The following is a 27957-nucleotide window of genomic DNA, read 5'->3' as shown; positions in this document are numbered from 1 at the left end:
GAGTTTAGGGTGGGTAGAGTTAGCCTGTGTGTTAGCACAGGGAGCTAACAGCCGACAGGATAGAGTGTGTAATGGCGGCCTCGGTGTTGCTGGGGTCTGCGGACACCGGACTGAACTTCTCGGTGGGAGGCGGCGGCGGCTCCGGGACAGTGTTAGTCGGAACTAATAATAACGGTGTGGGGCCCGCGGGTCCAGCTCCCTGGAACCGCTCTCTGGACCGGGCTCTGGACGAAGCCTCGGCCACCGGGAGCCTGAACCTGAGCGGCAGGAAGCTGAAGGAGTTCCCCCGGAGCGCAGCCAACCACGACCTGACGGACACCACCAGGGCCGGTGAGTGAGGGGCTGAGCCCGGGGAGAGAGGGGTCTGAGGGCCGGTTTGTGTGGAAGTCAGGCCTGGGAGCAAGGCATATAAACTTTAACGGCCGAGGAGAGGAGAGGACCTGGGATGGAGAGCCGTCAGGCCGGTGTTGTGACAAACACTGTCCCCCCAAAAATCTGCCCCCCCCGTCCTGATTCAACTGTCTGAGATTCTCTTATTAACGTCAACCTCCACTCAGAAACATTACAAACAGATCATCAGTAGAATAATGTGACAATGATATTCACCTGCAGTGTTTTGATCTGCGTGAACTGTTATTAAACCAAAATAACAAGACTTAACTCACATTAAACAGTAGCTAACTGTAGCTGTGTGTTAGCATCAGTAGCTACATGGTTTCAACATGTTTTAAACTCTTTAGAATAATTGTAGTTCAATACTTCAGTGTGTTCACTGTGATTTATCTGATTCTCTGGTGTTTAACGGAGGAGCAGATGTGGAGGAGTAGGTGAAGGGGGGACATGATGTGTTTGGGGTTCAGTTTGTGTCAGTACACCTGTGAGTTTTGGGTCCAGGCGGTTGTTGATGTCGGTTGGTGTCGCCAGCTAGCATGCTAATGCTAACAGTGCCACAGTCTCTGGTGGGTAAATCCAATGGAGTCACAGCAGTGCCATAAAAAGAATACATCTTCTAAAGAATAAGAGCATATTTGTGGACATATAACTAAATATAAAACGGTAATTATAAACATTTAAATTTATTTGTTCATTTATGTCTGTATATATTTGTCAGTTAATATAGAAATAAATGAACAAATAAAATATATCATAATACATAGTCAAAAATGTATTAAAAATTCTCTGTTTTCGTATAGTAAAAAAAAAGTATTTATTTTTACTACTTCTTTTTGTCCTCGGTACTATTGCTAAGATATACACATAAACGAAATAAGATTTCTCCAGGATCTTATAAAGTCTTAAATTTCATAATTAAAATTTTAGGCTTTAAAATATCTTATATGATTTTCACAGGTCCAGGTTTTTGTGAAAATGTATTGTTTATGCTGTAACAATTATATAAAGCAACATGGAACCAATAACCAAATTATGCATTTTCCTTTTTGTCTGAATGGACGTTAAATTGTACTCATAATGTGCTTTTGTTGAAACCTGCAGAAATCCTGAGAAGTAACGGAAATTATTATTATTTTTTGGGGTATTTTGTTATTTGTCTAAATAGTTCCACATTTGTTTCTTCTTTTATTTAGTCCGCTTTATATTTCCACATTAATTTCTCTCACAGATTTATTATTTTTATGGTGCTCCTATGATACGACAGAGTGTACTTGCTAGTGTTAGCACACAGCTGGTTTCTTTAGTTAAAGTTAGCTGGTTCAATTAGATGCCCCGTCCACAGGGAGGAATGACGACAGGACAGGAGGGACTCAGGTTTGGGGTCACTGGGCTGTCAGAGCCTCACCCTGAGTTTGTGACGTCAGCTGAAGTCTGAAAAGGTGAACACACACCTGAGTTGTGTTGTGTTTAATGTGTGTGATGTCAGATTAGATAATGAGGCAGCTCCACCCACCTGAAGCTGACAGGCCAACGTGAAGAGACAAAACAAACAAACACAGCGGAGGAGGTTATCTCTGGACAGCCTGTGTGTGTGTGTGTCTCCATGACATGAACAACCTGATTTAAAGTATTTTATCATATTGTTATATATATTGTTCTTGAATATTGTGATATTATTTTTCAGCAGCAGTTGTTTTTCTGTCGTCTGATTGAAAACACTCAGTAAATACTGATGTCACTCAGTTCAGTCTCTGTTATATGTGCGTCCTCTCTTTAACCCTGTGTAGAGATGGTCTGATTTTAGATATTTAAAATAAATCATGAAAGATGCTCTGTAAAGCTGCAGTGATTAGCTGCTTAATCAATGAGATGACCAACAGAAAATTAACTGGCAACTTTTTAAATAATTTAGTAATTATTTTGGTCATTAATTTAGACAAAATAATTTGTTGGTCCTTCAGTGTGAGGATGTTTTTCTGACAGGACAAAATAAGATGTGAAGACTTTGGACTCATTTTTTCACTGATGCAGCTTTTATGTTACTCTCTTATTCTCAAAGATGAAACTTTATTGATCCTGTGAGTGAAAACTTTACCAGCCTCAACATTAAACTGAATTAATTATAATCCAGAAGCAGGGCTGTTCAGTATTAGATCGACTGAAATTAGCTTACATCACATTTGAAGACAGTTGTCAGGACTTAAAACAGATGATCTGTCCTTCTTTACTCAACACCCTGTAGTCTAACAATAGCAGAGCTGTAAAAATGTTTAAATCCAAAAATTTTATCAAATCTTCAGTCAAATCATATTGTGCAGGAGGAGAATTGTAACAAGTAGGACAGTCTGGATTTTTTCCTTACCATGGTGACAAAGCAACATATTCCTGTGGGATGGTTTACCATGATGGCCTTAATAATGATGTTTTACTGGATTTTATTGAAGTGTAAGGTCATAAGACTAGCTCCTTTAAGGAACAGTGTGTAAGTGAAGTCGAGTGAGCAGCAGACTGTAGGTGTTGCTCACAGTGGAGCAGAAACTTAAACTCAGCAGTCAGCTGTCAAATCTACAATTCAGGTTACAGAGTGTCAGTTAGTAAACGCTGCAGAGAAAAGTCTCGTCTGTTGTTTCAAACTGCTGAAACAGTGACAGGGTTATCCCCAAAATGAACTGAGCAGGAATGACTAGCGTTACGCTAATGCTAGCGTTATACCTTCACAACATCAGCTCTGTGTGATCGTGTCCTTTCAGAAGTTTTGCAGTCAGATCTGATCTACAGTGTCTTTTTAGAAATGTGGCAAAATAAATCCAACACTGAATGTCTTCTGTAGTCATTTATCCATTTTTACTGTCTTGAAAACTGTTGTTGTTGTCAGCATGTTGTCATCCACTGCCAATCCCAAGATGATTTGGGCTGAGTTTGTCAACCAGTCAGATGCTGTGTTCCTGAGGTTTATTAATATCTCAGTGCTCTGATCTGAACATGAGATTGATCCTTCACAATAAAATTTGCAGTGACGACGTTAATGAATTCAGCCCTGCAGTAGACATCACATGACCACAGTGATACAGTAATGTGGTTATCATCACAGCCTTGGTGACACCTCTACTCAGTATTATACTTTATATTTATATTTATTCTGCAGGATGAGTACTTTTATTTTTGGTACTTAAAATATATTTTGATGTTAAAACTTTTGCGTGTGCTTACTGCACTGTGGTATTAGTACTTTGACTGTAGTAAATAATGAGAGTACTTCTTGGATCACTGCTGAAGACCTGCAGACATGCTGAGCCTGAAAAGTGTGTGTGTGTGTGTGTGTGTGTGTGTGTGTGTGTGTGTGCGCGTGCACAGCCTGAGGCTCTCTCTGTAAGAATCAGTGTGATGGAGTCTGTAGAAGTGGAGCACAGACTTCGTCACTGTGTGTGTGTGTGTGTGTGTGTGTGTTTCATTGTGTGAAGTTGCTGCAGGGCTGTTGATCTGCTCAGGACTGAGACTCAGAGAGAAGGAGAGTCTGACTGACCCCTAAACTGTCTGATCTTGTCCTCATCTCACTGATCAGTGAGTCAGCTGATCAAATACTTAACGTGTTTGAGGCCATCAATACCAGACCTGGGCAGTATCTGTTTTTCATACCTTCATACGTTCCTGACATTTCACTGGGGCCTAGCTTACAGTTCATTTTGTCCTATTTGCTGTTGTCCTTCTTAGACAAATCATTCATGAATAAATAGGAAATAAGCGCCCTTAATCTATCAGCCCCTCCAGGATTTTGCAGGCAGGTTTTTTTTGGAATTGTCATGGCCTAAAATGCCTGATTTCACAGCAGCTTTTCTGAAAAAAAAGTGATGCATGTTGTAATGTTTTAAGGCTTTTTTTGTCAGTTCATTGAAGCATATAGGTATGACATTTGTGTGGGGGGCTGCTGTGATTGGTGGAACTGCAGGAAGCTATTATGATTGGTCAAATCATAATAACAAGCAGATCAGGATTACAAGCTAGGTCTATATATTCTCTATATTTAATTAATTAGCAAGGAGATCTAAGCTGAGCCAATTATTAATTTTCTAGCTCCAAATAATTCTGCTGTTGGATAAGGTCCCTATTAATAAATTAAGTATTAGTAATTTATTAGTAATAAATTAGTTTAATTTTATGTTTTTTATTTTCCAGCAATAAAAATGAATAGTTACAGCTTTAATTTTTCAGATAACTTTATTCATGGTACTGAAAATCATACTTTCAGGATTTTTATTAATACCCTGGTGTGCCATAATACCTTGATACCGCTCAAGCCTAATCAATAATATCTGTAGATATCAGACATGGAGCAGCTCTAATCTGAGTATTAGTAATCAGAGGGGCTGTGTTAGGGTCGCACAATAAATATTGGAGCCAATAAATTGTTGTCTGGTATTGGCCTATCCAGCTATATTGGTCTATATTGGTATTGGCATATATTAGCCATAAATAAATATTGGCTACATTCTGATTCTCAGGCTAAATGTTCTGTAAAAGCCAAAATATATATATTTTTTGCTGGGTTTTAGTATAAAAACTAACTGAACATTTGAAGAGTCATCCCCGTTCTTTAATGATTATTTTCATATTAAAGAGTTAGTTATTTGGTAAAATAAAATAAAATGAAATGTCAGAAAATGGTGAAAAATGTTGATCAGTGTTTCCCAAAGTCCAAAAAGACATCCTCAAATGTCTTGTTTTGTCCACATATCAAAGATATTCAGTTTACTGTCAGAGAGGAGTAAAGAAACCAGAAAATATTCACATTTGAGGAAATATATCAGAGAATTTAGACTTTTTTAAATTTAAAAAATGACTCAAAACGAGTAATCAATTATCAAAATAGTTAGTGATTAATTTAAGAATCAATCAATGGTTGCAGCTCTACTGGGTTGTTTTGTTTGTTTGTTTTAGTTGTTATTGTGATGTCAGATTTGGAATAAATCATCTACTTTTGCTGGCATTTTTTCTAACATCATCAATCCCAGAATAAAAAATTCCTCGAACAAAATCCTCATTTTCAATAATTCATCAGTTTAAATGGAGTGTTGAATGCAGTTAGCTTCCAGAATATGATGTTTTTTTCTAAGCAGAAAGTTTCAGTAGGTTTCATGTTGTGAACTTTTGAAATATTACATCTATTTTTTAAAATAATATTTGACTTTTGGACTTCACGAGTCAGAAACAATCCTATACAGCCAGCACTGAGTCTGTTTCTACTAATAGTATAACAGCCCATCAATAATATTTGTGTGGACTTACTCACTGTGCAGAAATATCTACACAAAAACAAAAACAATAAAGCTGTGCTGCATTAGAGTTGATTGCAAAATTAACATGAAATGTCATCACTTTACTGTCATGTTACCTTTAAAACCAGGAAAAGACCACGCTTATGTCACAAAATATGTCCAAAATATGACAGCGCATCTGTCTCATATCACCATATTCATATGAAGTGAACATCATGTTAATATCAGGTGTGAACAAGGCCAGAGAGAGATGGGGCTGCAAATACCATTATTGACAAATCTGCTGATTAGTTTTGTGATAAACTGATTAATTATCAGTAAAAAGTAAAAATGCCGATCTCTGGTGATGTCTTCACGTGTCTCGTTTTGTCCAACCAACAGTCCAAAAACCATCTGCTGTGATAGAAAACAATAAAGAAGCTGGACAACACCTCATCCTGAAAAATGACTGAAACAATTCATTAATTATCAAGTTTAAATTAAAGTTTAGTAAATTTAATCAGTTTTCTGTTGATCGGTTAATCAACTGATTGTTGAAGCTCTGATGTCAAACTGTTTTCATGAACGCCTGTTCGTTCAGTCAACATATCGGCTATTTGTGTTCTTCTTAAAATACTTCAGTGGTGAGAACAGACGGTAAACTGTAATGTCACAGCAGCTGCCTGCTCTGATTGGTCGAGCTGACTGATGCGGAGGAATTTATTCACTACAGGACACTTCCTGTGTGTGTATGCATACATCTGTGTGCGTGCATGTGTTTGTGTGTGAGAGAGAGAGAGAGAGAATGGAGATCGGAGGCTGCTGTACAGCAGGAAGTAGATGTTACTGTGGTGATGTGTACTTCCTGCCGGCCAGGTGTTGAACCGCTCACAGCTGCACAGATAAATATACATACACTGCAGTACAGAGTGTGTGAAGTGTGAAGTGTGTGTTATTCTGTAGAGTCAGTGTGAAGTACAGAGTGCAGGACAGGAGCTCAGTCTTCTAACATCAACTCATCACATGACCAGTCTGTCCTGTCCTGTGTTAAATTGGATGTTGTGGATTTCCTCATTTTAAACTACAGGTGACACAGGAAATAAACTCACTGATGTTTAATCTCTTTGAGTGATTGTTTTTAAGAAAAAAAGTCCAAAGTCTCTGATTTCAGCTGTTTAAATGTGAATATTTCCTGCTATCTTTACTCCTCTCTGACAGTAAACTGAATATCTTTGAGTTCTGGACAAAACAAGACATTTGTGGACGTCATCTTGGATTTTGATCAACATTTTTCACTATTTTCTGACATTTTATGGCATTTTATGAACTATTAATTGATTTCTCAAGAAAAGAACTGACCGATTAATCGATTATGAAAATACTCGTTAGTTGCAGCCCCATTGATTATTTTCTCCATGGATCAATTAGTTTTCCATAAAATGTCAGAAAACTATGAAAAATGTTGATCAGAGTCCAAGATAGTGTCCTCATATGTCTTGTTTTGTCCACAACGCAAAAATCAGTTTACTAAATTATTAAATTAAATTAGAGAATTTGGACTTTTTTCTTTAAAAATTACTCAAACTAATTAACTGATTCTCAAAATGGTTGGCGTTAATTTAAAATGATCAATTAATTGTTGCAGCTCTAAATATTACTGCTGCATTGTGTATGTTGTATTTTACCGCTGTAGATATTTAAGGTTGAGCTCATTTTAAACCCTTTACATACCGTTGGTAGATAGTACTTGTCCTGTTGGAGACTTTACGGTTTGTTATTCTGGAGAACATGTCAGTCAGTCCTCATCACACAGCACAATAATGCTTTCTGTCACAGTCAGATCTATAATCACAGGTTCCACCACGCCGTTTTCACAGTATCTTCGGGATGACTCAGTTGCCGCCGGCAACAGGCTGAACCATTATCAGAGATGATGTATGTTTGTTGTGGAAACCAGTTTATGTGTAGTGTATCTCCTGACCAACAGGGGGCATCAGCAACGCTTTGAACTGCTCAGTGAGATCACCTGCTCTGTGTCAGGGCGTCCTCTGTCACCATGACAACCACACAGAGCAATCTGATTGGAAGATGAGTCTCGACCACAGGAAGGTTCAGATACAGACAGACGGACTGTTGTTAGAACAGTTTGGTTTCTATTTTCACACTCGGTCACGAGTTACACACACACACACACACACACACACACACACACACACACACACACACTCTCACACTCTGAGAACACACATCAGAGCAGAGCAGGATAACAGGCTGACAGGATCTAAAGTTTTCTGAACTTTTCTCTTAATAACTGAACTACAAACAGAGACAGAGAGGATGGTGTTTGTTTGTCTGCAGGGAGAAATGTTAGAACAACAATCAGTTACAATATTTATAAAAACAACTTATATCTTAAACATAAGTAAAAATCTGAAAGTATAACTAAACTGATAATAGGGCTGCACAGTTAATTCTATCAAGGCAATTTTATTGAAATTGCAGAATGACCAAATGCAATGTCCAAATCGCAGAACCAGAACCAAATTGCAACTTTTTGAAAGAGGGAAAATGTGTGACTGACATCTTTATAATAAGGTACTGTAGAGCTGCAGAGATGTCCTGACCTACACATCTTGTTCTCCAGATGAATTTTTTTTCAATAAAAATGAAAATTGTAATGCGTAAATTATCATTCCCACTAAGTCATTTCATTTTTAATTTATTTTTTATTACACGGGAAGAGATTAAAAGTAAATAATAAAGTCAGTTCCAATTAAAATGGGCCTGCCTCAGTTAAAACTAGTTTACAGCATGTTCCTGTTCTGCAACACTTGACAAAAATCACATCACAAAACAGAGACAGTCAACATAAAACAACAACAAAAAGACAAACATCACTATGGGCATTCAGAGAGGAGAGGACTTCAATGAAGTGCGCAGATATTTTGAGTTGAATCTGGGGTTGAAAGTCTGTCCTTCCATCAGATGGTGTTTACCTTCCTGTTTGAAATGTCTAACAAAGCTTATTGTTCTAATATAATCTGGGATCTCATTCCAGAGTTTGGTGTCCGTGTGACAAAATCCACAGCTGTTTTTGTAAGCTGGTACTGGGATAAGTGTGTGGGAGACGGATCTAGTGATGTCCTGTCCAATGTTGTGTCTTTGAACTGGATCAGTGAGTGTTGAAGACATTTTATTGTTTTGGATCTGATAGTAAAATTTAATAGCTTGATTATTTATGTAGTTCTGAAAAGTCCTGGCATATCACATCTCAGTCAGTCTGATTATTCACAATACCTTTTTTACCATATCATGCAGCACTAGCAATTAATTTAATCTTTAATAATATGTGATTTTACAGATTGTCACAGCATTTAATTTGAATTATTTGACAAGATGTTCTGTAAAAGCCAAAGTATATTTGTGAGGTTTTCTGATCAACTTTACCGTAAAAACTAACTGAACATTTTCAGTCAAAACTGTTCTTTGTGTTTGTTTTCATGGTGACAGCAGTTAGATTTGAAATATTAAATCATCCATCTCCCCCTCAGGTGTGCACAGACTATAGGTTATATATTGGTGTTTCCCAGACTCTTTCTGGCATGCCCCTCTTTTACCCCCTGACCCAACAATTTTTATCAATCATTAACAATAATTGGGGGTGGAACTGATTTTAAAAAAGGACTCTTGGTCTTCCAGGCTCCCCAGCTTGCATCGTACAACAGGGACTCATGTACGTGTCTGAGAGTCTCTTAAATCTTATTTGGATTTCAGGGTTAATGTAGGGCCTTATGGAGTCTGTGTTATGTCTTTCTTAAATGATGATGATTTTACAACAGAACCTACATGCTGCGATCAGTCTGTCGCCGGCCTCCGTCAGGCCTCTGTCAGAAAATACCTGCAGAACAACTGCGCTGGATTTGATCTGGATTAAAGACATTTGAAACTCAACTTCTGATGACATCCAGCTGTGTTACTTTGTACAGAAGTGTCTGATAAATGTAATGCAGTATAACCTAATCTCTCTCTTTGTTTTCCTTCCTTGTGTCCGTTCTGTCTCTCTGTCTCTCTCAGACCTGTCTCGTAACCGTCTCTCAGAGCTCCCTTTGGAGGTTTGTCTCTTTGTGTCTCTGGAGAGTCTGAATCTGTACCAGAACTGTATCAGGTCTCTGCCAGACAGTCTGCTCAACCTGCAGGCACTGACCTACCTGAACCTCAGGTAACACACGTTAACACGTACGACACTTAAACAAATCTGTATTAGTTTAAATGTACACTATATTTAGAATATTTTCACCACTTTACCTTTTTGTCAGACTCCTCTGACAGGAAACCACCGTCATATTCATTCATTAACTCAATTTTTATTTTAACTCAGAAAAACATTGAAGTACAAATCTGACTTACAGTGGAAAAATAAAAAAATAAATTAGTAAAATAAAAACTCCTAGACACAAAGAAATACCAATGAGAAACTTGGACTGAAGTGGTGATAACAAGTTTAAAAAAAAGGCACAATAAAACCTTAGTAATAAATAAAAACTGTTAAAATGTAAGAAATATGAATCAGCTCAGACTGGAAGTAAAATGTGATAAAGATTTAAATTGCCCTGCAGATAAAAATTAGGAAATCTTTAAATTGTTCTCCATGTTGCAGGTTCATAATATGAAAACTGTATTTTCCAAATTCAGTAAAAGCTGCCGACACCTGCAGTCCAGTGATTTGAGCCAAATATCACTCTCACTCACAGAACACAGGAGCTGTTGGTCTACTGCTGCCTCCATCTGTGTTTTTGTTATTGTGTGATGTCAGTGTTTTAGAGGGTTAGTTCAGATTCACTGTAGTCCCACAATAACACAAATAAACTGAAACAGATGGCAGCAGCAGTAGACCAACAACTCCTCTGTCCTGTGAAGTAAAATTACGGATTTTGTCTTATATAACGGTGACTTCCTGTCTGAGAAGTCTGTCTGATGGAAAGGTAAAGAGCTAAAAAAATTACAAACATAGCATACACTTAAACTGATACTGATTTTGTTTACACATTATAATTGGTGAGACTGTGCTTTAAAGGATAAGTTGATGAAATCATTTAACAGCCATCTGTCTCTCTGTCTGTCTGTGTCCATCAGTCGGAACCAGCTGTCTGTCCTCCCTGTGGTCGTCTGCAGTCTCCCTCTGAAGGTTTTGATCGCCTGTAACAACAAACTGGTTTCTCTGCCAGAAGAACTGGGACAGCTGAGACACCTCACTGAACTGGTCAGTCTCATCAATATTTATCAATATCATTGATCACTTTATTCGTCAGTCACAGTCTGGGTCAATCACTGACTCCCAACGGAAGAAAAAATATGTGAATTTGAATAGATCAAGGTATTGACCAGCGATGTCACAATCAATAAAAATCAAATATTACCATCAGTCAGCCCTATTTATTGATTTGCAACATGATCTCTGATGTTCTGATACAGGATATTTAAAGGCAGAGATTGCTGATATCATGTCACTGTGGACTGTATGAGAAATTATGGATGATCAGTTATTGATTGGTGTGTTTGCTGCGTCCTGCAGGATGTGAGCTGTATGAGAAATTATGGATGATCAGTTATTGATTGGTGTGTTTGCTGCCCCCTGCAGGATGTGAGCTGTAATGAGATTCAGACTCTGCCGTCTCAGGTGGGTCAGCTGGAGGCTCTAAGAGACCTGAACATCAGGAGGAACCACCTAGTCAGACTGCCTCCAGGTACAAACACACACATGCACACACAGAGGGACGGTGACTTCATGGTGCATTCAAGTGCACCTTGTAATCTCTGCTTGAATGGTCACAATGATTGTTTGAAATGGAAACCTTTTTTTTGTGATTTCCTCTGTTGAAACACATCTGTCAACATCTGTCATGACTGTCTTGCTCTTTCACTGCAGTAATTTTAATAATTAAAATCGAATAATATCCTAGATTTGAAAAACTCTTATTAAAAAATGAAATTATTCTCTGAAAACTCCATAAACCATTTTCTTGTACAAATGGATACTTTTCAACATGTTTTATAGTCTTATTTAATAATGTTGTTAAAATGGTGAAATTAATAAATAATACGTATAAATAAATAATAAATGGTAGGCTTCAGATAGACCCTGTGATTGGTGATCAGGATTAGACCAAAAATCCCGATCGCAGTTTATGAGCTAGTTGTATTGATCAACATATTGTCAGATTATATTTACTCTTTGTCAACCATATGCACTGTTATTGATTTTCAATCTTGGTAGCATAATGTTAGCTTAATGTTAGCATAATGTTAGCTTTGTGGCTAACAGCTGAGTCAAAGTCTTCTATGAGCCAAGTGGACAGAAATGTCTCAAAGTTGTATTTAAGGTCCATCCTGTTTACTGGAGCAGAGAAAAATGATTCCATCACATAAGAACCTTATGGGGTGGTAATGATTGTTCCAGGTATTTGCCAGACCCTCAGGTGTTAGTTATGACTTGTGAAACACTTTATATTTTGATATATAAACAGATAAAATCTGAATTATTTGTTGTGTTTCTCAGAGCTGTCGGAGCTCCCTCTGGTGCGTCTGGACTTCTCCTGTAACAAAGTGACGTCGATCCCCGTCTGTTACCGTCAGCTGACTCAGCTACAGACCATCGTCCTCGACAACAACCCCCTGCAGACCCCACCTGCTCAGGTACACACAGGAAGTGATGTCATCATCAGAGTCACAGAACAGTGTGTTTGAATCTCAACTTAATGTGTGTGTTTCTGTGTGTGTGTGTGTGTGTGTGTGTGTGTGTGTGTGTGTGTGTGTGTGTGTGTGTGTGTGTGTGTGTGTGTGTGTAGATCTGTATTAAAGGGAAGATTCACATATTTAAGTACCTGAACCTGGAGGCCAGTAAGACGACCCCGGACCTCCAAGACTATGACAGGCGACCTTTGAACTTCAGTTCTTGGTTAGAACACACACACACGCACACATTATCATGACAGTGACAGTCGGTAACTGCAGAGTTTCTGGAGATCCTTCACAATAAAAGCCCTTTGTGTGTCTGTGTCAGCGTTGATGAGCTGTACCCCGGGCGTCCATATGGAGCTCTGGACTCTGGATTCAACAGTGTGGACAGTGGAGACAAGAGGTGGTCAGGGAATGAGGTTAGACACATGCACACAACACTTTATCTCAGTGTGTCCTGTGTGTCTGTGTCCATGTGTGCATGTGTGTGAGAGAGCGAGCTCACTTCCTGTGTGTCTGTGTGTGTTCAGCCCACAGAGGAGCTGTCAGAGCTGCCGCTGAGAGTGGCTGAGATCAGTAGAGACACGAGACACAGAGGAGGAGGAGGAGGAGGAGGAGGAGGAGGAGCAGCTCTGCTTGCTAACGGCACATGTGAGTTCATCACTGTCACATCTGGACAGAGGTGGGGAGTAACTAAGTACAAATACTCTGCTGCTGTTCTTCAGCAGAGATTTCAGGTATCTCTACTTTACTTGAGTTTTTATTTTTCTGACAACTTTTCACTTTTCCTCCCTACATTTGAAAACAAATTTGTACTTTCCAGTCCTCACATTTTCAAGACAGGCTTATTACTGTAGTTTTAATGCATTTAAGGTGAATTATTCATTATTTTTATTTTGCATCATTGTGCGCCACCTAAATGGACGGAACAATAACACATAGAAAAGACGATTCACAGGTGGATCCATCAGAGTATATCACGCAGGACAGGCACAACAAGACAAAGGCATCATAAAATACATAACAAGATGAAAATGACAAAAAAAAGATGTAACAAGACTTAAAAGACTTAACAACAAAAAAAAACATCAGACAAAAGAAGATGTAACAACATGAAAACAATGAAAATGAAAACGCAACAAGACAAATACATTGTTAAAGACTTAATGAGAGAAAAACAACATAAAAGATGTAACTAGACAAAGATGGTAAAGATGTAAGAATCTGAAACAGACAGGGAGGGAGACTGGTGGACAAAAGCTGAGTAAAGAAGTTGAATCAGTATGTCTACTTTTACAGAAGTATCTGTCCTTCTACTGCAGTAAAGACTGTTTTGGACTTGGATTTGTCCTCTTTGTCTGGACAAGTGTTCATCTCAGAGTGAGAATCTGTCCTCGCTGATCAGCTGATGCAGATCAGGTCCTGATTTTAATTCAAGCTGCAGGAGGTCAAACTACTAAACAAAATTATTTTTGTGACAAACACTCCTGTCTCTGTCTGTGTCCAGATGGTGAGTTGGAGCAGATAGACTTCATAGACAGCTGTGTGGGGGAGGAGGAGGAGGAGGAGGGGAGAAGTCGAGGGAGAGGAGGAGGTGCAGGAGGAGCAGGAGGAGGAGGGGACGGTACCAGCCTGAGCTCTCAGTTCATGGCCTACATCGAGAGACGCATCACTAGAGAGGTAAGAGCCCCGCCCACCTGGAGTCAGAGCTGAGGTCACACTGAACACATGATGAAGACACCATGTTGTATCTTACGTCCATGTGTGTAAATGACTGAGTCCTGATTGGCTGGATGTGTGCCAGGTGCTTTTTCTTGGCCAATCAACACTGAGATTGATCTGATCATCAATCAGAGATCAAGCTGGGCCACATTCAGCTCCAACAAAACAAACTAAAACAGTGCAGACTGTTTTGAAACTGAGTGTGCCCTGGGTCAGACGTCAGAGGTCACTGAAGTCTTTTATTTTGTTGGTAACTTCCTGTTTGTGTGTCCAGGGTTCTCCAGTAAAAACCAACTCGACCAGGACGGAAGACACGAGGAGACACAACAGGTACACACACACACTCACACACACAAGAGCTCCTGGTGGCCAGTTGCCAGGGTAACTTAAATACTGATTGAACTGTAGAGTGCTGTCTAATGTGTCTGACTGTCTGTCTGTCTGTCCTGCAGAAGTGTGGTTGATGGTGTCACAGCGCCCTCTAGCTCCCAGAGCCAGGTAACACCTGTCTGTCCATCTGTCTGTCTGTCAATTTGTTCATCTCAGGGCTGCAATTAACAATTATTTTCATTACTGATTAATCTGTTGATTATTTTCTCAAGTAATCAGTTATTAATTGATCAATAGTTTGGTCCATTAAATGTCAGAAAATGGTGAAAAATGTTGATCAGTTTTACCTAAAGATCAGGGTGACGTCTTTGAATTTCTTGTTATGTACAAAAAACAAAGATATTCAGTTTACTGTCATAGAAAGGACACAGAAACCAGAAAATAATCACATTTTAGAAAATTAAATCAGAAATATTGGGGATTTTTATTTTAAAAAAGACTCAAAATGGTTAATCGGTTATCAGATTAGTTGATGATTCATTTGTTAATTGACTTATAATTGATTAATTGTTGCAGCTCCAGTCTGTGTGTCTGTGAGACAAACTGCTGTCTGCAGGACTGACTCATGACTGAAATATTTTACATCAGAAACTACAAATCGCAGCTGCTCATACGTGTCCCTCCCTCTCTGTCTGTCTGTCTCTCTCCTCTCTGTCTGTCAGAGAGGTGTTGTTGGTTCAGGGGGGGTGGAGAGGATGAGGAGGGAGGCTCAGCTCGCTGCTCTGAGGTACGATGAGGAGAGACAGAAGAACCGACCTGCACAGAGAGACTCTGTCAGCAGCTACACCAAGGTACCACCGATTCAACCAGTTATACCAGTTACACCAATCACCCACCAGTTCAGCCAGTTTAACCGGTCACACAGCAGTATACTGTGAGCTAAACAATGTAATGTGTTGTCCTTTATACCCAATCAGGCACCTCTGTAAAAACCTCTGTAAAAAAAAAAATGAAGAAATAAAAAAAAAAAAAACCTTTTGAGCCCCTGTATTGTGCTGAAAAAGCTTGAAAACACACTTTGAAAATGCTTGGAAAGCACTTGGATTTGAGGTATAGGAAGCCTGGTGTAGCTCATCTCTTCAGAACAACAACAGATCGGTTCTTTGAAATGGGTGTTTATTATTTCTTTATTAGGGCCCGAGCACCGACCTCGGTGCGAGGACCTATTGAAATTGCTCGGATTATTCTTCTTCTTATTATTCTGGCAATAGTAAATCGCTTATTTGGGGGCCTTAACATATATGAAAACTCATGAAATTTGGCGGCCGCGTCAGTCCCGGCGAAAAATTACGTATTTTAAGGGTCTCGCGAATGGGCGGGGCGAAATGGCTCAGTAGCGCCATCTACAGACGAGCCCCGACGGCATGTTTCTCCGACGCGCACAAAACTTGGTACGCAGATAGAACACACCGGGACGCACAAAAAAGCCTCTTGGAGCCATGGCCTAAACCCTACAGGAAGTCGGCCATTTTGGATTTTGTGCCCGTTTTTGGCGTTTTCCACGTGTCGTATTTGAACGAACTTGTCCGACACGGTTCGTCATAATGACTTCAAAATCGCTGTGTACCATCTAGACAACTGTGTGATTAAAAGTTATTAAAAGATATACGGCATGTTAAAGTGCCTGGATGTTATGTGGCGGCGAATTTTGGCGTTTCGCCATAAAACAGGAAATGGCTATAATTTTGGGGTACATGGTCAGATCTGCACCAAACTTCATGTGTATGATCAGTGTATGGGCCTGAACGGAAATATATGAAAATATTCCATAATTGTCATAGCGCCCCCTGGTGGTGACAGAAAATGACTTTTTTTAGGTTGTGACGTGCTGCTCCAGGCGTGTTGATTATTTCTAGCTCAAATTTGGGGAAGATGACCTTAACAAGTGGGTGATGCTACATTTTGAACGGCGTGACGGTCCGGCGAAGGGTGTCGACGCGAGAGAGCGGCGAAGGACCGCGGCCCGAAAACATGACATATTTAACAATAACTTCTGTGTGCAAGTTTATATCGGCATGAAATTTCACATGTGTGTGACAGGTCCCGGCCTGAACATATGACATTAATTTCGTTGATGGGCGTGGCCAAACGGCTTGACCACGCCCTTTAAACTTCAGCCCCCCCGCCACGTTTCTTGGACATGAATGAAACTTGGTACACATGTGTATCACACCCAGACGCACAAAAAAGTCTCTTGGAGCTATAGGCCAAACTCAACAGGAAGTTGGCCATTTTGAATTTCCTGGTCATTTTTGGCGTTTCACTTGTCATGCATTTTAACGAACTCCTCCTAGAGGAAGAATCAGAATGGCTTCAAATTCCCTGCCTACCTTCTGGACTACACTCTCATCAAAAGTTATTAAAAGATTGTCCTCATGTTGAAGGGCGTGGCCATAGTGTGGCGGCGAATATTGATGTTTCGCCATGAAACAGGAAATGGCTATAACTTTAGTAAAAAGGGTCATATCTGCACCAACATTCACATGTCTGATAATACTCCGGCCCTGAACACACCTATATGAAAATATTCCATATTTCTCATAGCGCCCCCTGTTGGCGACAGGAAATGTCATGTTTTACAGTCTGACGTCCTGCTCCCACCACGTTGATTATATCAAACTCCAATTTGGTCTGAAAAGTCTTAAGACCTTGATGATGGTATATTATGAAGATCAGGACGTCTCGTCAAACGGCGTTGCCCTGGCGGCGTGGCGAAGGTCCATGTTTCGCCATAAAACAGGAAGTCGCTATAACTGGACTGTACATGGTCTGACCTGCCTGAAACGTGACATGCTTATTAAGAGTCCCGGTCTGAACATATGGTATGAGTTTCGTCCATGTCTGTGGCCAAATGGTTTGGCCACGCCCATTAACGCGTTTCGCCAAAACACAGGAAGTGGCTTTAACCTCCCTGTGCTTGGTCAAAACTGCCTGAAATTTTACATGTTCATTAACAGTCCCAGTCTGAACATGTGATATGAGTTTTGTTCATGGGCGTGGTCAAATGGCTCGACCACGCCCTTTGACGTGCGGCGCCGCAAATAGTGAGTTTCGCCGACGTGCACGAAAATTGGTACACATATGTATCACAGGGAGATGAACAAAAAAGTCTCTTGGACCCGTAGGCTAAAGTCAACAGGAAGTCGGCAATTTTGAATTTCGTGCTCAATTTTGGCGTTTTCCACATGACCTCTTTTAATTAATTCCTCCTACAAATATTTTTCAATTGACTTCAACACTGGTGTGGAGCATCTAGACAAGTGTGTGATTAAATCTTATTAAAAGATTTAGTCAGTGTTAAACGCTGTGGCTGTAGCGGGGTGGCGAATTTTGGCGTTTCGCCATGAAACAGGAAATTGCTATAACTTTAATGTAAATGAGCCAATCTGCATCAAACCTCACATGTGTGATAATAAGCATGCCCTATGTAATACTGGGGGCAGGAAATGACAGTAAATTCCTTTAAAAAGTAGTTCATTCAAAAATGAAATTGCACTAAATATCTACTCATTCCTGTGCTGATGTGAGGAGGGATGAAGATCTCCAGTTCACAAGACACTCCCATAGTTTAAGCAGAAAACAGAACTGTAGTCAAATCCAGTGCAACTGAAGTGAAGAGTGATCAGATTTAAAATGAAAAAAATAAACAGAAAAACAACAGAAAATGCCTCCATGCTGCACGAATGCTGTAATCCTGGAAAACACTCAGATAACAGACAGCATTCTTCTCAGAAATAGTGACTTGTTAGGCACACAGTTTAACAAACTTTCAACAGAGAAGAAAATATCTGAAGACTTTCACATAGAAGAGAAACATCATTTCTTTGCTGCAGCTGTATTACTTGGGCTACAGCATGTGTACCAGCTTCAGCTGTGTGCACGCACTTCCAGTCTCAGAGGCTACAGAATTGTCCAATCTGCATCAAACTTAACATGTGTGATAATAGGCATGCCCTGAACACAGATACGTAATACTGGGAGCAGGAAACAACACTGAATTCCTTTAAAAAATAGTTCACCTAAAAATGAAATTGCACTCAATATCTACTCATTCCTGTGCTGATGTGAGGAGGGATGAAGAGCTCCAGTTCACAAGACACTCCCATAGTTTAAGCAGAAAACAGAACTGTTGTCAAATCCAGTGCAATTGAAGTGAAGAGTGATCAGTTCTATAATGTAAAAATGAACACAAAAAGCTCACAAAATGTCTCCATGCTGCACGAATGATTTAATCCTGGAAACAACTCAGACAACAGACAGAGTTTTTCTCCGAAACAGTGACCTGTTATGCATAGAGTTTCCTTAGCAAACTTTCAACAAAGAAGAAAATGTCTGAGCACTTGGACATATAAGACAAACGGTGTTTTTTGGCTGCAGCTGTGCCGCTTGGGATAGAGTTTGTGTTCGTGCTTCAGCCGTGTGCATGCATTTCCAATCTCAGAGGCTACAGCTGACAATGAGGCTGAAAACACGGTGTAAATGGTGTCTTTTTGGGTTACATTTTACTGTCACCTCTTACAGACACTTAAATCACACCACAGGAGCGGTACAGAGACAGTTTGTGGGTTATTTGTGCGCACTTGAGGTCTTCACCCGTCCTCGCATCGGCACGGGGGAGAGTGGGTGTCGAATGCCGTTTGGTTTTCCGGGCTCACTGTGGCTTCGGGGCGACATCAGACGGCCGCAGCCACGCGTAGCCTCTCCGCTCCGGGGCAGGTCCGGCCATCGGGAGGCGGTGGCCGGCCCCCCGAGTGGCGCGGGGGTGCTCGGGCCCGTTCATCGCTGCTTGCAGCTTTAATTTTTTCTTATTTCTCTGCTGCATACTCACTTTAGTCATGCCATCATGTCTTACAACACAGTATTTTTTAATCTTACATCAAAGTAATTATTATCACAGTAGGGCTGCTAGCAACAGAGCTAACTAACATCAGCTAACAGCTACAGCCAAAGAGAATCACAACAGAGAGACGCTAAGCAGCAGGTAGCAGTTACTCTGGTCCTAGAGTTAACTCCTTTAACTGATCATGTCATGAAATAAACTTTATTTTCATCCATGTACGGATGTCAGTAAATAGCAGCTAATAAACATGTAATAACAGGTTCAGTGTGAGTGAGTAAGTCTGACTGTAACTGTTTTTGTTTTTCAGCATAAAGCAGCTCAGAGTCCAACAAAGTCGAGTCCAGACAGTGAGGTGAGACTCTACATCCTTTACACACACACACACACACACACACACACACACACACACACACACACACACACAGAGTCCCTATACTACAAACACATGATGTAACCGGCAGATCTGATCACTTGCTGGTCACCAAAACAAACTGCTTCAGTCTGAACTCTTCACTCCCTCTTCTTCCTCCTCTTCCTCATCTTCCTCTGAACACACACGTGACATGTTGTCTGTGACTGTTTACATGTTGTTCTGTACATGGTCAAAGTCAGTTTACTGCTCCACATTCACTGGTTCATATGAAACCTCACATTCTGTTTGTTGGTTTAGTTTATTTTAGCTCCGCCCCCTGTCAGAGTAGGCCACGCCCCTCAACCACCACCACACCTGTTCATGTCTGTGTGTCTTTGTTAATGTGTGTGTCTTTGTCTGGTGTGTGTGCTCAGAACGTCTACCCCTCCAGACGCTCCACCCACACAGATGACTCCGCCCTCTTCATGGTAAGAGTTTGGCCACGCCCCCTAAAATCTACTAACTGAACTAAAACTCAAAGAATTCAACCCAACAGATGTTAAATGTTCAGATTTCTGTCTCATCACCACAGATAGCGAGATGTACACTACACTTCCTTTGGCTATTTAAGAATAAAAGCCTATGACAGCTTGAACTTGAACACACGTCCTCACGTATTATAAAACCTGTCAGTTGGTGCAGCAGCTGTCTGAGTGTTTCCTCTGCCATGATGAGCCAAGTTTGCAGCTGTAGCTAGCTGTAGCTAGCTAGCTAGCATTAAGACTGTTTGGAAGACCCCATCCAGAACTGATATTCAGGATTTTTAAAATTCCCATATCAGTATATCAGCTGATATTTCTTATACAGAATACACTTTTTTAAATTAATTCATTTTATTACTCAGGGAAAGTGCATATTAATAAACATCACTGTCATTATGTCAGAATTAGCCAAAAGGCTAGTTTTTATCTGTAGATTTAAAGTTGTCATTCTAAAATCAATCTAAAAATTGAGAATTAAGAAACAAGTATAACAACAACTCTGAAGGAAGGCTAATTACAGTAAAAGCAGAACACAGGCAGTTTAACAGACAACAGACATGGACACACTAATAAAAGCAGAGCAAATCACAGTTCAAAAGACCAGAAGCTAATAGCACAACAACAATAACAGCAACAGCTCAAGAAAGTCAACAACAACAAACAAATGCAAGCAACGACAGACATGAAAATGCAGAATATTTCATGTATACATAAACAGACATTTTGTGACAAAGATCTGCATTGGAGTCTCATTGTACAGTTTGACAATAAACTTTATTGTCCAAAATGAGATCAGAGCACTGAAACATTAAACTGTCACTGGTATTTTAATAATATAATAAATAAATATAATTAAAGAATCACAAATAGAGCAAAATATATGCTTATATAAAACCAGAATTAAGTGAAATGATCACGTATATAAAAATTCTGCCTGTAAAACTAACACATTTATTTATGTAAATTATTAATATTTATAAAAATCTAATATTTTTTAAATGTTGCACTACTTTTTTGCGCCACTTGATCAGCTGGCGGTGGCTGGTTGGAAAGTTTTACCATATGGTCCACCCTGTCAGAGACCATGTGGACCAAAGATCAGAGGTGGTGATTTGACACAAATCTGATTGGTTAATCAGCATGTGATGTCACAGTTTCCTCTCTAATCTAACACCACACATACTGACTCACCTGGTTTACCTTCTGCATGAACACACACCTGTCCACCTGTCAGTCACTCATTAACCAGTCCCCTGTCGTCCTGTCACCATCACCCTGTCCCCCTTCCTCCCTCCTTATTCTGTCCCAGTATAATGGGTTTTATACTGGTTTTACTGGTCCAGCAGCCACAGTCTGACAGCTGATCATCACACCTGGTGCTCAGGTGACATAAATCAGCTTCAGTTTTCAGGTGTGAAACAGTTTCAGACTGAGTCGACTCTGTGGATCAGCCGGTTTACAGACGCTGTCAGATTAAAAGACAACACTAACAAAGTGGAAACTAAAAATAACTGAAACAACAGATTCATCATTCATGTTGGAGTTTCCTCATTGGCTGCTGTTCTTTCAATGTAGGCGGGCACAAATGGTCCTGGGTTAGGTCCTTGAGTGGCTTTAAAGAGACAGTTCACCCCTAAGTCAAAACTCTGTATTTCTCCTCTTACCTTTAGTCCCATTTATCATTGAGGCCTGGGTAAAATGCAGCCCGCGGGCCAGATAGAGCCCACTGACTGGTTTCATGTGGCCCTGCAAGGCCATGATGCAAATACCAAAAATTAAAAATATAGTGAAGACAGTCAGTAGCATTTTGCTTACCATTAAACCTAAACTAAGACCTTTATTTTGAAAGAGGTCAGTGCTGTGTTCATTGGTAATGATAACAAACTGTATCTTTTATATTAAACTGTAACTTTATTCACCTAATGCTGCACAACCAAATTGTTTATGTTCTTCTTCTCCTTTTGCTGCTACTATTGTTGCAACCTGTATGCAGCCTGCATGGTTCACTGTAAAACATCAGGTTTTGGATGCTGCCTACAAAGTATTAGCCCATAATTGAACATGACAATACAGAAAGGGTGACAACAGTAGAAGTGCCCTACATAGAACAGTTGTGATCATTCTATTGTTAGAGATTTGGTCATTATTAGGACCTTGTATCATTTGTGTCTGGCCCACAGCAGCCCGATCAATTTCTCATGAAAAATAATTGCCCACCCCTGAGCTAGATACTTTTGGTGTGAGTTTTGGAGATATCAGCCGTAGAGATTTCTGACTTCTCTCCATGATAATGGATAGATGTTTGTGTGACAGACGGTGGCGGGGTCCGCCAGAGGCAGGCGTGAGCTACAAGCACCGAAGTGATTAACTGTTGCAATCAAACCATTCAGTGAAAAGGCAAGGAGTCAACGAGAAGAGGGTCACAGTTAAAGATGGCTGCTGTGCAGCTGCTGTGCAGCTGCTGTCAGACTTTCTTCATCATTAATACAGTCATTGGATGAAAACCGGATCTGCTTCCTGCATTAACTCTTTTTTCTTCTTCTCTTCGTCTGTCAATCCTTCATTTTTGATTCTTTCTGCATCAACTTTGATTTTCTTCACTTTTCTTTGTTTGCATTTTTATATTTTCATATTCATTTTTTCCTTCACTTTCTCTTCAGTTTTTTCCTCCTCCTTTTTTTGCCTCCATCCCAACTGTCTGTCTGTCTCTCTGTCTGTCTCTGTGTGTCTGTCTCAGTGTGTCCTGGTTTTTGAGATCGACTCTGACACAAACACTATAAAGAGACGACCTGGTTCACACAGACAGGTGACACACTGACACAGGATCAGCTGCTGACATCTGTTTGTCACTGTTGTCTCCTTGTTTCCGTCTCATTTAAACGTCTTGCATTCAGAACTTACTGAGCAAAAAAAAACAATGTATAAACTTTACTCTGCTGCAGCTAACCAGTATTTTATTATTGATTAATCTGCCAAATATTTTCATGATGAAACTGTTTTTTATTCTGTGAAATGTCAAAGAATAGTGAAAAATTCTCATCATAATTTCCCAGAATCCAAAGTGATGTCTTCAGATGTCTCCATTTGTCCAACCAGCATCACATTTACCTGTAAAAAGCTGCAGACTGACAAAGACAACAGTGACGCTCAGATCTGGGTTTTATTTGAGGCGGTTCATCCTTTTTTGGAACAAACCAAGTCTCTTACACAGTTTAATTTCTGCTTCTTCATCTTTTTATTTCTGCCATTTCCTATTTTTGTCTGTGTCCTCCCCTTTTTGTCTGTCAGTCTGTGTCTGGAGTGTCTGTAGACGGCTGTCGCTCTCTCGCTTCTGATAGCTCCACCTCCTGTCTGCTGCAGGTACTGCAACCTGCATGCTGCTTCTGTCTTTCTGTCAAATAACAAACAATGTCATGCTGTTTTTATGCTAGGTTTTATTTTGTTTGAGTTTGCAGAATCGTGTCATTTTATATTTTCCTTCTTGTTGATAAATCAACATTTTCGTCCGTCTCTCAGTACTGTCTAACTTCCTGACAGTGGCTCTCAGCTCTGAGCCCATTGGTTCCTACTGGAAACACCACACAGATAATAGACAACTGTGCATTTAGTCGTCTATTCCTGTCATTCCCAAACACTGGGTCGTGACCCACAGGTGGGTCACAGGAGATTTTATTGGGTCCCCAATCAGACGTACGTATGTCTGTGTGCTCCTCATGTTTGGACCTATCAAGTCTTTCCCGCAACAGTTATTTTCATAATTTATTAATCTGTTGGCCATTTTTTCCACTAATCAATTAGTTGTTTAGTCCATAAAATATCAGAAAAATTTTGATCAAAGTCCAAGTTGACATCCTCAAATGTCTTGTTTTGTCCACAACTCAAAGATATTCAGTTTACTGTCAGAGGGGAGTAAAGAAACCAGAAAATATTCACATTTAGAAGCTGATATCTGAGAAAGACTTTTTTTAAATTAAGAAATTAATCAAAATGATTAATCAACCATCTGAATAGTTGGCAATTGATTAAATCAACAATTAATAATGGACCTGTTTATGTCGTGTCTCTGCAGGGAGAAGAGAGAGCTGCTTTGTCCGCTACAGGTAAGACGCCACATTTATCGCTCTGCTGTTTTGCACTCTGTCTGTTTCTTTACTCACTAATGTTTTTGTTTTTTTCTTCCAGCCAATCAGTCACCTTCTTACCCTGGCTCAGGGGGCGTGGCCTCCTGTCGGACGGCCAGCATGAGACCAGAGAGCTTCCTGTTTCGCCTCAGTCAGAAGGAGGAGAAGAGGAAAGGTGATGCGGTCACCATGGTTACCTGTCAGCTCTCTGACCAATCATATGTGAGTCGGATGACACTGACTCCTGCTCCTCTTCCTCCTCCTCCAGGTGATGCTGCTGCTGCTCCTCAGAACCAGGAGGAGCCTCCTGCTGCTCCTCCTCTGGCTGGACAAGACGCTGAGCTGGTGGAGCAGCTGAGGAAGGTTCGTACCACAGAAAAGAGTTTATCATGATGTTTCAGGGTGTTCTGTGATAACGATAATCTTGACAATGAGACAAAATACAGAAAAATATTTTTGGTTCAGGACTCAGGATGTAATGGATCATTATTGGATCGTTGTTTGTACGGTTCGGCCTGCATGTGATCTTCAGAGTAAATGAAACCATCATAGTTTGACACAGTTTTACTGCAGCTGGTACTTTTTTTAAGTTACAAGAGTTCTGTTGAAAAATCAATACAGATTCTGCCGCGTTTCAGTCTCAAAATTGTGATACGATCTGAACTGAGAGTTTTGTGATCTGTTCCTCTTAATGCAGGACTCACAACTGCTGTTGAGCTTTGTGACTTAAAAAGCAAAAATTTTAAAGCATGAAGTCACAGTACTTAAAGAATTACAATATATATGGAACTGACATCCTGAGTTTCATGATATTGAATCAGGAGATGATCCAGTGCTGCAATTAACCTGTCTGTCTCTCTATCTATCTGTCTGCCTACCTCTGTCTCGCGCTCTCTGTCTGTCTGTCTAGAACATTGAGGCTCGTCTCAAAGTGTCGTTGCCTAGCGACCTGGGAGCTGCTCTTACAGACGGAGTGGTGCTCTGTCACTTGGCCAATCACGTGAGACCACGATCCGTCCCCAGCATCCACGTCCCCTCCCCTGCTGTGGTGAGGACAGATTATCAGTTTATTATTGCTTGCTTGATTGATTGATTGTTTTGACTGAGCTCAACTGTCAGTTCTGATCATGATAACCTTCCTCCTCCTCATCGGCGTCCTGCAGCCTAAACTCACCATGGCCAAATGTCGACGGAACGTTGAGAACTTCCTGGAGGCGTGTCGCAGGATCGGAGTTCCACAGGTAACACACACACACACACACACACACACACACACACACACACACACACACACACACACACAAACACTGTGATATGTAACTGTGTGATCAAGGAAGAAGTGAACAGCATGATGAATCTGAGCAGATGTCTCAGGACCAAATCAAGTCTCGTGTTTTGATCTTCAGGCTCACAGTGACTCACCTTTTAGTGTGTGTGTGTGTGTGTGTGTGTGTGTGTGTGTGTGTGTGTGTGTGTGTGTGTGTGTGTGTCTGATTTATGGGCTGACTGGAATAAATGAATGAATGAATAGAAGAAATAAAATGACAAACATCACCTCAAAAAGCTGCAAAGAAAAAAAAACAACCGACGACAGACTCAGCTCATCATTGATAGGTGATATATTTATCCAGTTGACCAATGATTATCCTTGTGTCCCAAATAGTTTGACACAACTTATCATAGTATTCATAATATTAATTATGACTCCCCATCATGCATTTTGCACAGTCTGAATACTGATATCAGCATCAGTCATTCAGGACCAGCAGGTTAAAACTGACATTAAATGATATACAGAACAATGTTTATGTACTGGCAACTGTTGTGAGTTAAATGAGATAAAATTACAAGAAAAACTCTAGATTCAGGTGTATCCCAGAACAAAAATGATAATAAATGTTATCAAAGAGAGATGTGCTCAGATAATTCACCTTTTTTAACAATAAGAATGTGACAGTGATGGAGAAAAGCTACCACGCTTTGTTCAATGTTGTCAGGTCTGCAGACTGCACCAGTGTACAACGCTGGAGGATCCGCAATGTTAAAACGATTTTAACACAGAAAAACCTTTTGTTTTGTTCAAACCGGTCTTTGGCTCCATCAACAGGAATTGACATCACTGTTCTCTTCTTGTACTGAGACTGAAACAAAGCTGCTTCTCTTCAACTAACAGCTCTTTTTCTTCTCTTTCATCTTCCCGCCTCTCATTAATCTGTTACTCCGTCCGTCTCACTCCTTTGTCCTCTAACTCTTCTCCCCGTCATGTCCATCTCACCTTGACACAAACACTCAGGACAGTCTGTGTTCGGTGGGAGAGGTCCTGGAGGGGACCGGAGGCGGGGTTTATGGGACAGTGGGCGTGTTGCTCTCCATGGCTCCGCCCATGATTTCATCCTCCCCTCGGGTCCAGCTGGCAGGCTTCGCCCTCTTCTACCTGTGCGTCATGTCGGTGCTGTGTGGCATCTACGTACACCTAGCACCGCACGTCTGAACCCCACCTGAGCACAAAATATCCGACACAAGCACCAAATACAAGGACAACAGACATCTGAAGAGTTTATTTCACTGATATTCTCCTTAAAACACACCTCAGTACACCAAAATAATAAGTTTCACAGCACAAATTACAGTAATAATTCAACAGTTTGTGTTTAGACCCGTTTGAGGCTCAACTCTGTGCATCATCCATCAAGTTTCTACCGCTTGTTGCCTGAGTCCGTGTCGTGGTTACAGCCGACTCAGTCAGAGGTGTTCCCAGGCCAGATGAGATGTATATCAGAGTTGGGGTAAACTTACCAGAACCAGAAGCTGGTTGTCATTGAGACAAGGGGAGATGTGATAGTTATTCAGACATGGAGGTCACAGAGCACATTTTCAGACACTCCTGGAGGATCCAGAGGCGTTCACAGACCAGATGAGATGTGGTCTGATGTGTCCTGGGTCTGCTCTGCTGTCTGCTCTTAGTTTCATGAGACATCTCATCAGTCGAATCTGACTCTAATTTAATTCCTTTCATTGTGAAAGAGTAGCTGTTCTAATCAAGGCCCTTTTCCACCAACAGGGTTTCCCCAAGTGTTCTGCAAGACCGGTCACCAACCAGGCCTAAGTTTTAGGGCTGCAAATATTAATAAAGGCTTCCTTTTAAGTTTTTAATGGAGAAGGAAATACAGCTTCTAGGTTAAACTAAATTTTTAGCTAGCTCAAAAATTGAGTTGGCTGTTTGAGCTAGCTGTTGTTATTGAGCTGTTTTTTTTTAGTTTATGTTGGCAAGAAAGAAATGTGATGTTTAACTTTTTAGCAAACGTTGGCTATTCCTGGTCTTTCCTGTTTGGACCCTGAAATGGGGAAAATTTTGTGTTGAATAAATGACTTATTTATAACACAATACATCATAATATTTACAGATCTCCAGTCTGCTTTTAGCACTGACTTGATGCCAAGTATTATGAAATCTGTGTTATGGCTCAATTCTGCGATTATGGCACTTACTTTAATGCTGTCATCAGTCTGTCTCTGGTTCATGCCAGCCCCCCATCAATAAAGACACTTGACCAACAGGCATAACAACTTTGCTGGGGGAAACCCTGCATCAAATAAGCTCTAGTTATTC

At 40.4% G+C, this 27957-nt stretch overlaps 1 protein-coding gene across 4 annotated transcripts; it reads left to right on the top strand.

Annotated features, from left to right (window-relative positions):
* The first annotated feature begins 4 nt into the window (after positions 1-4).
* lrch3 (leucine-rich repeats and calponin homology (CH) domain containing 3) lies at positions 5-27459 on the top strand. 4 transcript variants are annotated; one of them, XM_084717656.1, is made up of 21 exons: positions 5-330; positions 9720-9864; positions 10779-10905; positions 11284-11389; positions 12202-12338; positions 12491-12600; positions 12706-12799; positions 12911-13031; positions 13888-14060; positions 14377-14432; positions 14555-14600; positions 15155-15283; positions 19640-19684; positions 20119-20172; positions 23515-23586; positions 24296-24326; positions 24409-24522; positions 24616-24710; positions 25258-25395; positions 25511-25588; positions 26641-27459. In XM_084717656.1, exons 1-21 carry the CDS (start codon positions 72-74, stop codon positions 26836-26838), a joined length of 2328 nt encoding a protein of 775 aa, XP_084573782.1. In that variant the 5' UTR covers positions 5-71; the 3' UTR covers positions 26839-27459. The 4 variants fall into 4 exon arrangements, with proteins under 4 accessions (XP_084573782.1, XP_084573783.1, XP_084573781.1 ...); XM_084717657.1 differs by lacking the exon at positions 23515-23586 and having other exon boundaries at positions 26641-27457; XM_084717655.1 differs by lacking the exon at positions 23515-23586 and having other exon boundaries at positions 24409-24710.
* Positions 27460-27957: the final 498 nt, after the last annotated feature.

Source organism: Lutjanus erythropterus, chromosome 4 (assembly GCF_056507025.1).
Source record: "Lutjanus erythropterus isolate fLutEry1 chromosome 4, fLutEry1.hap2, whole genome shotgun sequence".
In the NCBI taxonomy this organism is placed as follows: Eukaryota; Metazoa; Chordata; class Actinopteri; order Lutjaniformes; family Lutjanidae; genus Lutjanus; species Lutjanus erythropterus.
This window is presented reverse-complemented; position numbering and strand designations above follow the sequence as displayed.

What these genes read in the sequence shown, in the direction of transcription:
- lrch3 (XM_084717655.1), top strand. Translation starts at nt 72, where the DNA reads ATGGCGGCCTCGGTGTTGCTGGGGTCTGCGGACACCGGACTGAACTTC. An exon ending in CTGTCAGCAGCTACACCAAG is followed by an intron (nt 15,284 to 19,639) that starts GTACCACCGATT and finishes TTTGTTTTTCAG; the next exon opens with CATAAAGCAGCTCAGAGTCC. An exon ending in ATGACTCCGCCCTCTTCATG is followed by an intron (nt 20,173 to 24,295) that starts GTAAGAGTTTGG and finishes GTGTCTCTGCAG; the next exon opens with GGAGAAGAGAGAGCTGCTTT.